Source organism: Delphinus delphis, chromosome 15 (assembly GCF_949987515.2).
Source record: "Delphinus delphis chromosome 15, mDelDel1.2, whole genome shotgun sequence".
Lineage (NCBI taxonomy): Eukaryota > Metazoa > Chordata > Mammalia > Artiodactyla > Delphinidae > Delphinus > Delphinus delphis.
In genome coordinates, this window is record NC_082697.1 from 58,693,908 (window position 1) to 58,710,747 (window position 16,840).

The following is a 16,840-nucleotide window of genomic DNA, read 5'->3' on the forward strand; positions in this document are numbered from 1 at the left end:
CCCCCTCAGTCCCCCTACATCCTACCAGTTCACTCTGGGGTTCCTCCTGTCTCCTTGGGGGTCAAAGTCCCCCAGCAGCGGCTGGCGGGTGTCCTAGTTGTGGGGAGACGCTAACTCCGCATCTTCCCACAGCACCATCTTGACTCCTCCCCTCTACATGCCACTTTTATAACTCTAAATCTTGTGAGTACCCTCTACAGTAAGTACATTAATTCGCATTTTATAAATTAGAAATCTGAGGCTCAGAGAGGTTAGGGTTGAGTGGTGGTGCAGAAACAACAGAATTAGGATTGAAACTCAACTCCATCTGGCTCTAGAATTATTCCCTTTCTGCTAACCCAGTAGATACATAGTTTCCTCACGTTAGGGCGTACTTGGAACATGTCAGTATCTGTGTGGTACACAGAGAGAAACTGGAAGGGATTTAGAGGCATCCATACGAGATTTGTGGGGAAAATGCAAAACATTCTTTACATTCTAGAATTATATTAAAATAAAATATACCCTGTTAGGTGATATTAAATATTGAATAAAACTCCCAAATGTTTTTATATTTGTAAATGAGAAGTTTGAACTTGCTTCTGTGAACATAAATTTTTCTTATCAAAGCTGTGTTGAGATATAATTCATGTAACATGAAATTTACCCTTTGCAAGTGTACAATTCAGTGGTTTTTAGTATTTTCACAGAACTTTACAACCATCACCTCTAATTCCAGGACATTTTCATCATCCCAGAGAGAAACCCTGTACCCATTAGTGGTCACTTACCATCCCCTCCCTGCCCCTGACCTTGGCAACCAATAATCTACTTTCTGTCTCTATGGCCTTGCCTATTCTAGACATTTTATATAAATGAAATCTTACAATATATGGTTTTTGTGTCTGGTTTCTTTTACTTACCATAGTGTTTTCAAGGTCCATCCATGTTGCAGCATGTATCAGTAAGTCATTCCTTTTTGTGACTGAATAATATTCCATTGAATGGATATGTTACATTTTCTTTATCCATTCATCAGCTGGTGGACATTGGGTTGTTTTCACTTCCTGTCTACTAAGAATAGTGCAGCTATAAACATTCAGGTGCAAGTCTTTTTGTGGACCTATGTTCTTAATGCTCTTGCGTGTATACAAAGGAATGGATACAGTAACTCTACGTATTAAACCCTTTCAGAAAATGACAGACTTTCCCAAAGCAGCCACACCATTTCATATTCCCACCTACAATGCAATAAGGGTTGCAATTTCTCCACATCTATCTTGTTATTGTCTTTTGGATTACAGCCATCCTAGTGGTGTGAAGTGGCACCTCATTGTGGTTTTGATTGGCATTTTCCTGATGACTAACAATGATCATCTTTTCACGTGCTTGTTGGCCATTTGTATACCTTCTTTAGGCAAATGTCCATTCTGATCCTTTCCTCATTTTAAAAATTGGATCGTCTTTTTATTACTGAATTATAAGTTTATGTATTCTAAATACACATTCCTTCTCAAGTACGTATTTCCTTTCATTCTGTAGGTTGCCTTTTCACTTTTTTAAAAAAAAATTTTCTTTATTTTTGGCTGTGTTGGGTCTTCACCACTTCGCGCGGGCGTTCTCTAGTTGTGGCGAGCAGGGACCACTCTTCATTGTGGTGCGCGGGCCTCTCATTGCGGTGGCTTCCTATTGCAGAGCACGGGCTCTAGGCACGCGGGCTTAGTAGTTGTGGCTCACGGGCTCTAGAGCACAGGCTCAGCAGTTGTGGGACACGGGCCTAGCTGCTCCACGGCATGTGGGATCCTCCCAGACCAGGGATCGAACCCATGTCCCCTGCACTGGCAGGCTGATTCTCAACCACTGCGCCACCAGGGAAGCCCCACCTTGTCACTTTTTTGATGGTGTTTTTTAAGGCACAGAAATTTTAAATTTGGATGCAGTCCAATTTTTCAACTTTTCTTTTAGCACTTGTGTCTTAGGTAGCATAGCTAAGAAACTACTGCCTTACCTAAGGTCATGAGGATTTACTCCTGTGTTTTCTTTTAAGCATTTACATTTAGGTGTAGGATCCCATTTTATCTTCCATTAGTTGAAGACTGTCTTTTCCCACTGAATTGTCTTGGCACCCTTGTCAAAAATCAGCTGAGGGCTTCCTTGGTGGCGCAGTGGTTGAGAGTCCGCCTGCCGATGCAGGGGACGCGGGTTCGTGCCCCGGTCCGGGAGGATCCCACATGCCGTGGAGCGGCTGGGCCCGTGAGCCACGGCCACTGAGCCTGCGCGTCCGGAGCCTGTGCTCCGCAACGGGAGAGGCCACAACAGTGAGAGGCCCGCGTACCACAAAAAAAAAAAAAAAAAAAAAAAAATCAGCTGAGCTTAAACGCAAGGGTTTATTTCTGGATTCTCTATTCCATTCCATTGGTCTATATGTCTGGTTCTTTTTCTAGTCCCTTCCTACGATCTCCACTAGCACTTCCTTCTAAAAGCATATTCTACATTTAAAACATTTGACAGACATCAAGAGAAGTTCCCTAACCCCTGGGCCCACCTCCTTGCAGCCAAACTGTGCCCCTGTATCAAAATTCTGAGGATGCCACTCCACTAACTAGACTAGGGCATCTCTTGAAGGGCAAAGCTGTGTTTTGTGTATTAGTTTTTCAAATCTAGTACCTTGGCAGTTTGTAGAAACTTAATGGTTAAAGGGTATGTGGGTAAGTGGCTGGCTGAGCGAATGAAATAAAAACTTGGTAGCTCAACAGCTGAGCTCAACAGTTTTTGAGACTGTTAAGGTTGAGTACACTGGAGGAATAGATTTTGAGGGAAATCTGTAATGAAAAGTTGATTGTTTGATTCACATAAGCTAACATCTTTTAGATAGCTAAGAGACATCTTTTTAGGTGAGTCAAAATCATACACATGCCCTATTTCCTGTAGCTTCTAGTATAGAAAATGCCCCAGGTTATACAAACAAGGATTAATCCTTTCAAGATAGTGTTAACTAAGATGTAGAATCTGGGATTAAACATATCCACCTAAATAATTTGCCATTTTCTCTCCAGGACCATTATACAGAAATCACTATAAGCAAAATTTTATTTGTGGTCTTTTATCACATGCATTCATTCCTTTAAGATCCAAGCACCGATGAGGGCTTCTCGCATTTCTTAAAGTCCTAATTGGGAATCTTGGCACTGCGACTACTAACACACTAATTGCAGGCAAGGAAAACATAGCAAATTTAAGAGATAAAAATGCACGTAGTGCAGAACCTTCAAATATTTAATTAAATGACAAAAGACTTCTTTGCTAATTAAACCCTAAACATCCATGAACTGAATGAAGTACATAAAGTGTTTTTGGTCTGGTGACAAGACAAAATGACTTAGCAATTTCTTTGCATTCAAATATTTCTCAAGACCATGAATAAAATGTAACCTTTATTAAACACTTGGACAGTCTTAAATACATTCAAGGCATTTAAAATATTAAAATTTCCATGCTTATTACAGTTCCTAAAAAACAAATTAACTAAGATTCAATTACTTCTTCAGAACAAAAACATGGCAAATTTCTCCCACCAGATCTGGTTTTGTCCATTAAATCTCTACGGCATGGAGGATGAATCCAGAAAACCCAGTGCTGACTTCCACTGAAACATAAGCCACATACTCGACCTCTTATCCGACAAAACAATGTAATTTACTGCACAGATTTCCAGTACTCCTCTTGGCCCCTGGATAGGCCATTATTGGCTCCCAGCCCTCGCAGCCATGAGGTAAGGTGCCTCCCAAACTTAAGCCTTGGAAATCTAGCACCATGATGTGAACATTTTCATTACAATTCAGAATTATCTCTAACTCAACTGTGGCCTTCAATTGTCAAAAAACTATCATCCTGCTCAAGAAACTTAAGTAAATCTGCTCTTTTCAACATAGAGAGCTATGAGAATTTCTACAGAGGGAAACTAGACGCACAGTGGAATAGGAAGGTAAACATCTGCTTCGTATTCAACAGGGACTAAGCTACAGGCCAAAGAACCACTGGGTGTTGCAAAATCTTTAGCTGGCTAGAGGATGGGATTAAAAAAACATACAGCTAACCCCAGAAAACTGTCATGGAGAGCACAGACTATATGATTAGGTAGGTAAGTTTGCCCTAAGCAAAGCAGTAGACTTAAATCTTCATCTTTGACTAAGTTAAGTTTCTATGGTAAACAAATCAATTACACTAAAACCCTACATTAAATGTAGTATACTCACTTTTACAGGCCTAAAAGGACAGTAGAATGAAAAACAAATTATTTTGTATTTCAGAGGTTTTCATGATTTAAAAAGCTGTCTCAACTCCTTGACTTGCTGGAGAACCATCTGAAGCTTTGATTCCTTTAGTCGTTATGTTCATGAACCCTATTACCTTTGAAAGCATGCCTCACTGGCCTTTCCTATACTACACTGACTATGTCACTCACTATTAGAGATGTGTACCCCAATTCAAATGCAGGGAAAGGCCGAGTACCTGAAAAGTCACGTACTGCCTCAGGATATATTTGACAATGACCCGAAGTTTAAGAGTCTACTCTCCCAAGCTTCCTACCCTAGAGCTGTCACATAAAAATAGGTCTGTTTAGGGTGAGGAGGAATCTGGAGGAAGATGGAAAGGCTTATGGAAGACAAATATTTTCTTGCCTCCAGCGTTCAGGATTCGATCCAGTGCCTCTGTGAATGACTGCATGTTAATCTCCCCCAACAAATGTATGCTAACTCAGTGATCTGCAACCTTGGCTCATCACCATCTGGGTCCTGGAATCCATTATTTTAATTTCGATTCCAAGGCCTTTTCTAAGACCCATCTCAGCATGAGGGCCACGGCTGACTTGGACGCAGTGAGCCCATCAGTGGCCTGCAAACAAGCTTTGGATGTGTCTGCACAGATTACTGTGATGGAGCTGTCATGTGAACAAATGGCTTAAAGCAGATGAGGAAAAGGGTCACATCATAGGCATTCAAGTGAAACCAACAAGACATGGGATGCCAATTTTATACTGAGAAACAAATGTTTACTTTAATAATAAAAAAACACAACCACAGAGAAGCACTGTATTTTCCCTCTACTGCATTAGCAAATACAAAGAGCAATGAAATAAATGGATTTACTTCAAACTACTGGTTCTTACACCCATGAACATGTATGAGAATTACTTGTGGAGGTTTTAAAAACTATTTAAGTCTAGGCCTCACTCAGCGGTTCCAACAGGGGTCAGGACCCAGGTATTTTTTACAGGCTCTTTAGATAGCTCTGATGAGTAGCCTGCTGGTTGAGTCTCTGATTTTAGGTTGACTGGGGTACTTTGGGATTTTTGGGCCACTGTTTGGGGGTACGGGGAGCTTTTTTCGCAGATTTACTAGCACTAGTGAAGAACTTGGCCTCTGGCTTTTTAGGAGTCTGTCTTGGGTCTTTTTTCCCCAGCGAAGAGGTTCTTTCTTTCTCCAACTCTTCTTTGATTCTTGCCTTCTTCCCTGGGCCTTTACCTGGGGTCTTGGACTCCAGAGCTGTTGGGGTCTCCAAAGCTGGGGAGGCCTTTCTCTTCTTCCCATGAGGTGTGTTGGGACCAGGACTCTTCTTTGGAGACTTCTTTCCTGCAGCACCTTTTTGTGTCTAAGAAAAAGCAAAAAGTGGGTGTGGTGTGGGACAGACAACTGATGATGTAACTCTAAGAGTCACTGTTTTTAAAATTTAGGGAACCCCTAAGAGGGAAACTGCAGCACGATGAATGAGGAATGGCTTTTTCCTCCTGCCTCAAAATCATTTTGAAAGGCAGCTGTACTCCACTATTAATGACTGTAAAAAGGACCCTGGCACCTCCCTGGTCTAACCATCTTTCCTTATGGCTGCGGCTAAGGACTCCTAGAAGCACTGGGAGCACAGTGGGAAGACCTGTGACCTAAATACTGACTCTTCTTCACCTCCAGTTGTAAATTCCTCGCATGTGGGTTACGGCAGGGGGTTCCGTAACAGTGTATGTGAAAACCAACTGGGGTGCCCGTTAGCAAAAGGGAGGACCGTGTTCCAGACTGGAAATCCTGGATTTTCCAAGCACCCCAGATGATGTGGCTGATGATCCAAGGACAACATTCCAGCAATGGACTCTGTCCCACACAGAAGGAGGTTATATAGACAAAACAACCAACAAAACTTTGTTTTTGAGTTAACATAAAACAGATGGAAAATTTGAAAAACATTGAAAATATAAAAAACAAAACTCTCTAATAACTTTACCACACAATATTAATATTATTTTCCCCATGAAAATAATATTATTTTCCCCTTTTCCCCATGAGTATGTATTTAAAAGCCAAGTATTATGCTCTTTCCCCAACTATCTCATTAGTATTTCCTAAGCACTATAAACTCGTACTAAACGTTATCTTGAATAACTTTATAAAAACTACTGCAAGGGTACATAGCATTTTCTCACTTTTGCTTCTACAGTGAACAATGCTGAAACTTTCATATCTTTCCCCTCGTCAAATTCCCTAGATGGGTTCAAAGGGCATATACACTTCCACACTCTTTTTTAGGCCTCGCCTCGTCGCTTGTGGTATCTTAGTTCCCTGACCAGGGATCGAACCCCGGCCCCTGGCAGTGAAAGCGCTGAGTCCTAACCACTGGACTGCCAGGGAACACCCAACACTTCTACACTCTCGATGCGTATCACCCACTCAGGAAGCTATGCTCTCCACTCTTTAATTTCCAACACATTACCTGCCAGTCCCATTATAACAAATATAGCTTACTTTTTCTAGAAACAATTATACTGCCTACAGTTAATATACTGATCAACATTAATTTCAAATATTTTTTAAAAAAACCTCACTAGCAGCTTGGGGACACTGTAAAAGGAATATTTCACTAGCAGAGGAAAATTATAACTCCGTTGAAGATGTTAAGGATTACTGTGAGGAAAAAATACCTAATAGGTAAAGTGCAGTAACAGCCCTGGGTTGACTCTAATGGGCTGTGCCGAGGGGCCATGTGTCTCATGCGCACATGGTGAGGGCAGCCCTCTACTCTCTTAGGGACCCATTTCTCTCCTTATTTTCAAGAGGTCTCCCCCCAATATTTGGATAGATACTATGAGTATGAGCAAAAACATTATCAAAATGGGAATTCCCTGGCTGTCCAGTGGTTAGGACTCAGCGCTTTCACTGCCATGGGAACGCGGTCGATCCCTGGTTGGGGAACTAAGATCCCGCAAGCCTCGTGGTGCGGCCAAACAAAACAAAAACAAAAACACATTATCAAAGCACCCCAAAACAAAAAAACTCAGTTCCTTTAAATCACCTCCTCTGAAACCCATGAAGTCAGATTTCTGTAAGAACCATGCAGGGTGGGGTGTTTGAAAGGTTTCAGAGGCAGACTCCAGCACCCAAGTTTCCCTTGGCAAATTTTCTGAAACTAATTATGCGGTGACTGAGGACTCACCTTCAGAAACTGAACCTGCTTTTCAAAACCACAGGCAATGTTTTTTAGAATTATTAATATGGCCGAGTCTCCCTTGATTCCAAGGTACACAAAAGGCTGTGCTGACTACACATCGCTTCACTATTTAGGAGGGGGACAGAGTCAGTCGGGGTTCTTGGGATTTACCCTAGTATTTTTCATCCATGACTTCACATCTGTTCTCTGGCAGAACAGATTTTTATAAACGATGCCTCCCAGCTGCGTAGCACTTCCCGTCCCTCACCAAGTGCCTGCCTGGCACACGGAGCCCTGGAATCCGTCCATGATGGATATTAAATATTAATGAAAATACCTCTATGCTTCTTGCAGCTGGAGTTTCCTTCACTGGTACCAGCAGTGGGATTTCATCTTCAGACTCGTCTTGAGCTTTAGCGGGGGTGCTCACCCCACCGGTCTCCTTCTGGGGTCCAGGGTCCTGGGCTGGAGCACCACCAGTTTTGGGGGCCGGTGCATCTGTAGTCGGGGCTGGTGCAGCCTTTCCAGCCTGTTTCATAAGCTTCTTGTTTCCTTTCTTTTCCTGCTGTCTTTTAAGACGTTCTTTCTTCTTTTGGCTTTTCTTTGATACCTACCAAAAAAAAAAAAAAACAAGCATAATTTTAATGGGGGACTCTTTTGTTGGTAAATAAATGGCACAGACTTAGCACGCGCAGTCAGGTCATCCATAAGATCCCTGAAAGGGCCTTGACCTGTACAAGATCCAAGCACATGAGTCCCATCGCCAGCACTTGAACCCCAACTCTGCTTTGCCTGAGTCCCAGCCAAAGATGCATTTTATGTGGTAAATTATATTCAGAATCTGGGTATCTGAAGTGTGCAGTCACCAGCTGTGTGGAAGTCAACCTCATTTACAGGCGAGTTACGAATAATCCAGAATTGTATGGTATGTGATGTGTTGAACTTCCATATATGCAGGTTCCACATCTGCAGATTCAACCAAATGTGAATCAAAAGTATTCAAGGGGGCTTCCCTGGTGGTGCAGTGGTTGAGAGTCCGCCTGCCAATGCAGGGGACACGGGTTTGTGCCCCGGTCCGGGAAGATCCCACATGCTGTGGAGCGGCTAGGCCCGTGAGCCATGGCCGCTGAGCCTGCACGTCTGGAGCCTGTGCTCCGCAACGGGAGAGGCCACTACAGTGAGAGGCCCGCGTACCACAAAAAAAAAAAAAAAATTCAAGGGAAAAAAAAAATTCCAAAAAGTTCCAAAAAGCGAAACTTAAATTTGCTGCACTCTGACAACTATTTACATAGCACTCACATTGTATCAGTCATAAGTAATCTAAAGATGATTTAAAGGGCGTCCAGTGATTAATACTCCGTGCTCCTGGGAGTGCTGGGGGCCCGGGTTTGATCCCTGGTTGGGGAACTAGATCCCGGATGCTGCAACTAAAGATCCCGCATGAGGCAGCGGAGATCCTGCGTGCCGCAATTAAGACCCGGCACAGCTAGATAGCTAGCTGGCTAAATACACAGATAGATAAATAAATATTAAGAAAAAAAAAGATTATTTAAAGGATGCCAGAGGATGTGGTGTAGTTTATGTGCAAATACTATGCTGCCTTATATAAGGGACTTTAGCACCCACAAATTTTGGCATCCTTGCGGGGGATCCTGGAACTAATCCCCCCATGTATGAGATGGGTGACTGTACATCTCCGTGAAGCTGCTACAAAAACAAAAAACCCTGATATTTTTTTCCTGCCTGAGTTTGTGGTTGAGAGTTAACACAGTAGCAAGTTTACATAGCTAGAGGTCCATTATCCTTACCACAGAGTACTGTTAGATAACATCTATAACTGTGACAAAATTCCATTTTAACCAGCAATTCCAACATTGTCACCAAGCCCTCAACTGAATCTGACAAACAGCAAAAAATTCAGACTTCTTGTTTCCAGTAACAGCAGTTTATGTTATTTTGGATTATGAAAACAAGTAAAAAGTAGGGTAAAATATTAACAACTTTTTTCATAAAAGCACTGATGAGCTGATTACACTGTAAGAAATGTTTGCCCCGAGAGTATTTGCTGATCCCTAACTTTTAACAGCTGTTATGACTGGGCACAGGAGGGCAGGGGTGTGAAGTGGAGAAATCAAATCCTAATGTCCATACCAGGCAGGGATTCTAAGTAAAAACCTCATTACAATAAGCTGGGACCCCAATGAGTCGGACCCTCAGGATAGAGATGAACAGGGGGCAGAGTCGTGAGGATCTGTCACTGTGGGTGGATTTGAATCATTCAGGGAACCTCGAGCCTTGAGTGTGCTTCTAGGTGGTTCTGGGTTGAGAGTGCCCCAAGGTGGCTGGCTGCCATAAGTCTAAATCCTCTCGGGAAAGATCTTCATCCCACCCCTCAGGTTACTTCTACAAATAATTTTCCAAATGGACTATCCACGATACAGTCCACAATAACTAAGTACACAGGAACCAGCAGGTAGCGACAACCCGCTACATCACCAATATGGCTAATGGTCTGAATTATCAGACAATAAAACAACTATGCTTAATGGGTTCTAAGAATTAAGACAAACTGGAAGACTATTTAGATAACAGAAAACCAAAAAAAGGTAACGATAATTTGAAAAAGAACAAAACACAGAACTTCTAGAAGACAAAAAATTAAAAGACTGAGTCTAAAAACTCATTGGACAGATCGATGAACATGGCTGGAGAAGGACCAAATGAACTAGGAGATTGGTCCAGCCAATAGCAAAAAGTTCCACTTTCTCTCATGCGGCTTTCTGCAATATTACCAGCAGCACTGAAAACCTACAAACCAAAACCAAGAGGTATGCCAGCCTCATACGATCTTGAATTTCGCCCATAAATAACCACGTATGAATACTGAATAGACTCGATTTCGGTTTTCCTCTTCCTCTCAGCTCCTCCTGACACTGCACAGGCCCCTTCTGAGCCTTTGTTCTCTCTTCCTGGGCTGCGCTTACAGCCTTGATTACACCTGCCTGGGATGTGAACTTCTACTAACCTTTTTCTTCTGACTTTGTATGCGTAGTCCCCTGGCTTCACCACGACTGCTGACAAATGAAGAAAAGACAGGCAAGGAAACCGATCTCTCAGTCTTCACGTACAAGAGCTTCACGCTCTCCCACTTCTGAAACAGAGAGAAGAGTAACATCATTTGTAGGTGTTTTGTTCCTTTAAACGAACGGCCAGTGGAAGCATCTGCGAGACCGTACCTCCGGCAGTTTCTGTGAAAGCCTTCTTGTGACAGCAACAACGTTTTCCACGATGTGCTGAACTTGCATCCCAGTGTGACCAATGCGGATGGTACTGAAATTTAATAAAGCATTAGACACAGAGAGCTGAAAAAATAACTTGGTTTTCAAAATAAAGCATAAGCAGGTATGTGAGAAATACACAATCCTAAAAAAAATTTTTTTTAATGTAAAATCATTGAAATCTTTAGGTTCTCAATTTATTTTAAAGGAAGCTGATCATCCTTCATGTTCTAGAAGTGCCCTCGTCCTGAAGTATGCCCTACCATCAAGAGGTGACTGAGGAGCTGGCACCTAACCATGTGAGGCTGGGAGGGGCAGCGGGGAGGGCCAAAGGGAATTCCACCTTCATTCTGGAAAACACAGGTCACTGAGTCAGCCCTCAAGCTTTCCTGAGGGCAATTACCCCCTGCAGCGGCTGTTCTGAAAAGGACCACCCCCAGGAGGACTGCTTGCTACCTTTATAGCTCCACTGACCTGACACAGCGGCCACCTCTAAAATGAACAGTTGCTCGTGTAATAGCATCTTCTGGCCAAGAGCAAAACCATCCCCTCAGCTGAAGCAGAGGGCAGCCGCAAGCCAACGGGGAAGCCCAGAAATGCCCACTGCTCAGCCACTGGGTCCGCTGGTCCTGGCAGCCCCCACTCTCCCCACCATGGGAGCTAAAAGGCAGGCTGGCTGTCGGCAGGATGAGTGCAGAATGAGGATGAGACAGGCTGATGCTCCTACCTCCCCCCAGACAAAGACGGGGCTCTGCCCATTCTGTGCGCCCACTGTCACTGACCTGCACGTACACCCTGAACCAGGCTTATTCTCCTGTTTTCCTAAACATCTAAAGGTGCCCTGTACAGGGACTTCCCTGGTGGTCCAGTGGTTAAGACTCCATGCTCACAATGCAGGGGGTGCGGGTTCAATCCCTGGTTGGGGACCTAAGATCCCACACGCTGCATGGCACATCCAAAAAATTAAAAAAAAAAAAAAAGGGTGCCCATCCAGTACAGTAAAAATCAGCAGACGTGCCTTTTAAAATTTAAGTTAGTTAAAATCAGGTAAAGTTAGAAGTTCAGATCCTCAGCTGTGGAAGCCATGTTTCAAGTGCTCAGCAGCCATCTGTGGCTCATTCTTCTGCATGAGACTACACAGCTATAGACCATCTCCACCACTTTGGAAAGTTCTAGGGGGCAGCACTGTTCTAGAGAATTGAATACTTCTAAAGAATGAATTTTAGTTTTAACAGAAGAGTCTGGTTTCATTAATACTATCTTATTTTAAAAAGTTTATAAAATCATTATTAAATATAAAATGAAACAGAGGCACACCTTAATGCCTTTTACCTACCTGCAAGAACCACTTTTAGAGATGTTTAAGACAGTTCCCCCTACACAGTCACTGATCTCTCTGGATAAATTCTTGGCCTGAAGGTTTACAGGTACTGGAACTCTAAAACAATACAAAGGCGTTTACAGCAGCACATACACACCCATAAATTTCACGCTACTAAAGTCCAGTCATTGCTGAGAAACTTACTTCTTTCTGTTGTAGAAATGTCTCCCGAGGTGTGAGGGTAAGAGCCGCCTGATTCTGGCGTCTGTGATGAAGAAGTCGAAACTACCCAAGAGGCGGAGCTTAGCTTCATAGGCTTTGTATTCCTTTTTTAAAGTTCGGAGGGGGATAATCTAGAAAATGTAAAAACATGAATCTATATACAAAACAGAAACAGACTCACAGACACAGAAAACAAACTTATGGTTACCAAAGGGAGGGCAGGGACAAATTAGGAGTTTGGGATCAACAGATACAAACTGCTATACATAAAATAGATAAGCAACATGGATTTACTGTATAGCACAGGAAACTATACCCAATATCTTATAATAACCTATAATATAATCTGCAAAATAAACAAACAAAAAACCCTGAATCACTATGCTGTACACCTGAAGCTAACAATATTGTAGACCAACTATACTTCGATAAAAAAGAGAGAGAGAGGAAAAAAAAGGTATAAAAACAAAAAATTAAGAACCTGAACAACAAGAAGAAGAAATACCGGGGCAATTTGTATTTGGATTTTAAAATGCCCTGGGGTCACAGTTTAGTGAACATGTGAGTATCTAAAACAGCACAGGCACAGGGGCAAATGAGTCGGGACCTCAGCTAAAGAAACCGAACCAATGACTACAAAACGGGGGAGGGGTGCCAAGTCAGAGGCAAACCCAGGATGCTCTGGAAGGAGAGAGAAGTGACACAATGGAGCAGCGTTCTATAAAATCTTCAAGATATAATCATTACTGATGCACGTGTTGAGCTTTTAGGTCAACATACCTCAACAGCCCATCTGTCACAGGGAAGAGGGAATATGCCCTACCTAAAGCCAATGAGAATTAAATTAAAAAGAGAAAATTAAGTTAAAAATTAAATTCCTAGGAGAGAAACATGTACCAGGAATGTCACTTTAATTGAATCCAATCTTTTAGTTGTCTTGAAAATATTAACCTGCTCCCTACCTGAGAAATGTGCTTTTTTCCCATAACATATTTTATTGAACACAACAGATCTAAAATACCATGTTTAACTGTAATTTACAGAAATTATTTTATATTCTTTTTCCATGTTAAGTCCTTAAGATCCAGTATTTGTGTTACATCTTAATTCTGACTAGCCACGTATCAAGTGCTTAATGCCATGTGTGGCTAGGTGCTACCATGATGGACAGCTTAGCATTGGTCAGTTACAGCTATTCATTACCTGAGAAATGATTTTAACTCCATGCTTGTTCAAAAGCTTCTTATAAAAACGTTCTGTCTGTTCGGGAGTTAAATTAGGTTCATCTTTGGTAAATAAACAGATATCTGCTAAATCTGATCGAATACCATGAGGCAAGGACCTGCAAAATACATGAGAACGAACCAAGGAATAAAGCATTATAACTGATAACATGTATGTTTATATGCCACAGAATACACAATAAATTCACTGTCATCTCAATAAACTTCATTCATGCTTTTAAAGCAAATACACTACTGAGAACATTTAAAAATATATCTAGGGCTTCCCTGGTGGTGCAGTGGTTGAGAGTCCACCTGCCGATGCAGGGGACACGGGTTTGTGCCCTGGTCCGGGAAGATCCCACATGCCGCGGAGCGGCTGGGCCCGTAAGCCATGGCCGCTGAGCCTGCGCGTCTGGAGCCTGTGCTCCACAACGGGAGAGGCCACAACAGTGAGAGGCCTGCGTACCGCAAAATAAATAAATAAATAATCTAGTTTTCAGTGGTACAGAGGAGAGATTTAACATTCAAATACTAAATCACCACAAATATCTGCAGGCCAAAACATCAACTAATATTTGGGATACAATTAAGACTTAAAATATAATCAACGATACTCAAAGTAGTGCACATGTAATTATTATTATTTTACGTGTTGCTATATAAGCATACGTACTACCATGTGCTAGAATAATCTAGTTTCATCAGGACAGTTCTGATTCAGAACTCTACCTTGCAGAAACCCCTGGGCTCCATAAACATAACTCTCAAGACCAGAAACAGAAAACGGAGCAAACCTACAGGGACCAGCAAACATGAATTATGTTGAGTCTCAAAAAGGTTTAGCTCACTTTCTAGGCCTACATGTTCTGAGGAAACATTTCCTCAGTTTAAAAAGAGAGCAATCCGCAGTAGCAGGACTTGGCAAACGAGATGGCAAGTGGCAGAAATCACCAAGAGGTGAGCAGTTGGAAAAACACCGCGGAGAAAGTAAGGGCTTTCCAGAAGCAAAAACCCGCCTGGGCAGAGGTATGGAATAAAGAACGCACCCAGATACATAAAGCAATAACTAAGGCAATCTGGCTGGTGCGGTTTGTGAGAATGAGTTAAGAGAGAGTCTGAGGGTCAAAAGGGTCTTTCCAATTTGTAGTCATTCTTAACCCCTATCACCCATCTTTATGGGGAAAAGAAAAAGAAGTTATCCCACACACTGCTTTCTATAGCACAGCTGGCTTTTTAACACCCAAGAAATGAGAGACTCCACAGAGAGGCAGGGTTACCAGACAGAATATAGGACATCCAGTTAAATCTGAACCATTTTTTAAGTATAATTATGTCCCCAACATTACATGGGACCTACTTATCTAAAAAATTGCTTGTATTTTTATTTGCTAAATCTGGCAACTCTGCAGAGAGGGCATCTCTCACCTACGAGTCCTAGCAATAAGAATGTGCTATCACCATGGGTTTTTTTCTCTTAGGAAATCACGGCCAAATTTTTAATTGTCTGTATAAAGGAGTGAGTTCAGGACCTCAGGGATTTTAGCTTGCAACTAACTTGACGTGGAAAGATAACAGATCCTATGAAAATATGAAAGCTGTTGCATTTATTCTAACCTCTGTCCTCTCAAAAACCAGGTTTTCAGATTCAATAGAACAGCTTAGGTCAAACTGTCCACCAAACATCCAGAAAACTGGTGACATTTCTAGAAAACTTAAGCACATCTGAAATCCTAGAAAACTTAAGAATGTCTGAAGACCTATGTTTTTGGGGGGCACAATTATTTCAACTCAAGATATCCTGAGTTTGCAAAGTTTCCACCAGAAACTAAGCTGCCGTTTGTTAAAGTTCCACGGAATGGCCAAGCCGATAAAAAGAGCAAAGGTAGAAAATCAGAACTTACAATCTGACCCTCAGTTCTTTACTTGGAATTTTCCATAATACCACCATTAAAAAGAAATTTTCATTCTCATTCAAAAGCAATCCATTTGCGTTTTTCCTGGATCTGGAATGTGCCAACAGAGCTTCTACTGCCTTTTTAATCTGCAAGGTGGAGATACACAAATAAATTACATCTCAATCGAATTTAAAACTTGCCCCCGCCCCAGAATTTGTCCCTGATAAATTTCTATTTTAGCAGGTAACCTCCACAACCGTATCCATTAGGATCCTGCAATTTGTAATCAGAGGAATGTAGCCACCTAAGTATCCGCTAATAGCATCGTCTACAGAAACGAGCCTCTTCTAAATGTAACATCGAGACAGAGAGAACGTGCTTCCCCTGCCCTGGATGATGAAGGCAGTAATACCAATAAAAACGCAATACACCTGCATCTAGTATTTCCTGAGCGCTTATTATGTGCCAGGCTCCCTGGGTACCGCGCTTTAGGTGCATCACCTCCTCTCAGAGACCATTTTAAATGCGAAGTTACTGAGGCTGGTAAAAATCAAGCGACTTGGCCAAAGTCAAAGGCAGGGACGCACAGCCAGGTGGACCTCACCCCAGGATCCCAAGTTATACCTGCAATCCAACTCAAGATAAGAGACTTCCCTGGTGGTCCAGTGGTTAGGACTCCGCGCTTCCACCGCAGGGGACACAGGTTCGATCCCTGGTCGGGGAACTAGAATCCCGCAGGCCGCGCGGAGCAGCCAAAACAAAAAAATCCAACTCAAGAGAGCCAGGCCGCAGGGCTGGAGGAGGCGGGCGTCTACCCGCGAGTACAAAGCAGCGGGCGAGCCGAGGGCACCGCGAACGAACGACCCTCCCAAAGCTCCGGAGGCGCCCACACCGGCCCGGAGCCCGCATTCCGCACCCGCGCCGCCCAAGGCCACGGCCATCCCGCTTCCGAACGCCCCTCCCCAGAGGCCACTCACCTGCTCTTCGTCCAGCTGCTCCAGGCCGGCCGGGGTCGCTGGAGTCGAAGCTGAAGTTGCGGTTGAGGTTGACGGTGGGGTAGAAGCCGAGGCCTCCATTTCGCGTTCACCTCGTGGAGACGCGCATCCGGATCCCAGGAGCTGGTTCCTGAGGCGCACGCGCGAAACCAGGCCCGTAGCCGGAAGTCGGGGGGCGGGGACTAGGCCCTCGAGTCACTTCCGGGAGCGCGGGGTCGAGTCTCTTGGCGTTGCGGCGACAGAGTTTGGCGGGCGAAAGCAAACAGAGGTAGGTATTCGCCCCGCCTGTGGTCTGTCACTTCCCAGAGGGATTACTTCTCTTTCTCTTCTGTTCCCGGTGTCTGTGAGGCGCGGGGAGCAGCCTGGTGACATCTCGCTCTCACTCTTCCACCGAAGAAATCGAGCGCCCGGAGGCGGGAGATGAGGCCTGTCCGCCCACCCCGTGGGGCCA

General features: G+C 43.3%; 1 protein-coding gene across 1 annotated transcript; it reads right to left on the reverse strand.

The window, feature by feature from the left end:
* Positions 1-3,396: 3,396 nt before the first annotated feature.
* Positions 3,397-16,529, reverse strand: RSL1D1 (ribosomal L1 domain containing 1). Its single transcript, XM_060031760.1, has 9 exons — positions 16,372-16,529; positions 15,401-15,540; positions 13,477-13,615; positions 12,256-12,404; positions 12,067-12,168; positions 10,689-10,782; positions 10,478-10,603; positions 7,790-8,062; positions 3,397-5,631 (listed from the first exon to the last, which is right to left on the reverse strand). The coding sequence occupies exons 1-9, from the start codon at positions 16,468-16,470 to the stop codon at positions 5,305-5,307; spliced, it is 1,449 nt and encodes a 482-aa protein (XP_059887743.1). The 5' UTR covers positions 16,471-16,529; the 3' UTR covers positions 3,397-5,304.
* Between the last annotated feature and the right edge of the window lie 311 nt (positions 16,530-16,840).

Bases quoted from the DNA above. Each gene is read 5' to 3' on its own strand.
- RSL1D1 (XM_060031760.1), bottom strand. From the start codon at position 16,470: ATGGAGGCCTCGGCTTCTACCCCACCGTCAACCTCAACCGCAACTTCA. The intron at 10,604-10,688 runs GTACGGTCTCGC...TCTCTGTTTCAG, and splicing joins TTTCACAGAAACTGCCGGAG to AAGTGGGAGAGCGTGAAGCT. The intron at 8,063-10,477 runs GTTAGTAGAAGT...TTTTTTTGGTAG, and splicing joins TACAAAGTCAGAAGAAAAAG to GTATCAAAGAAAAGCCAAAA.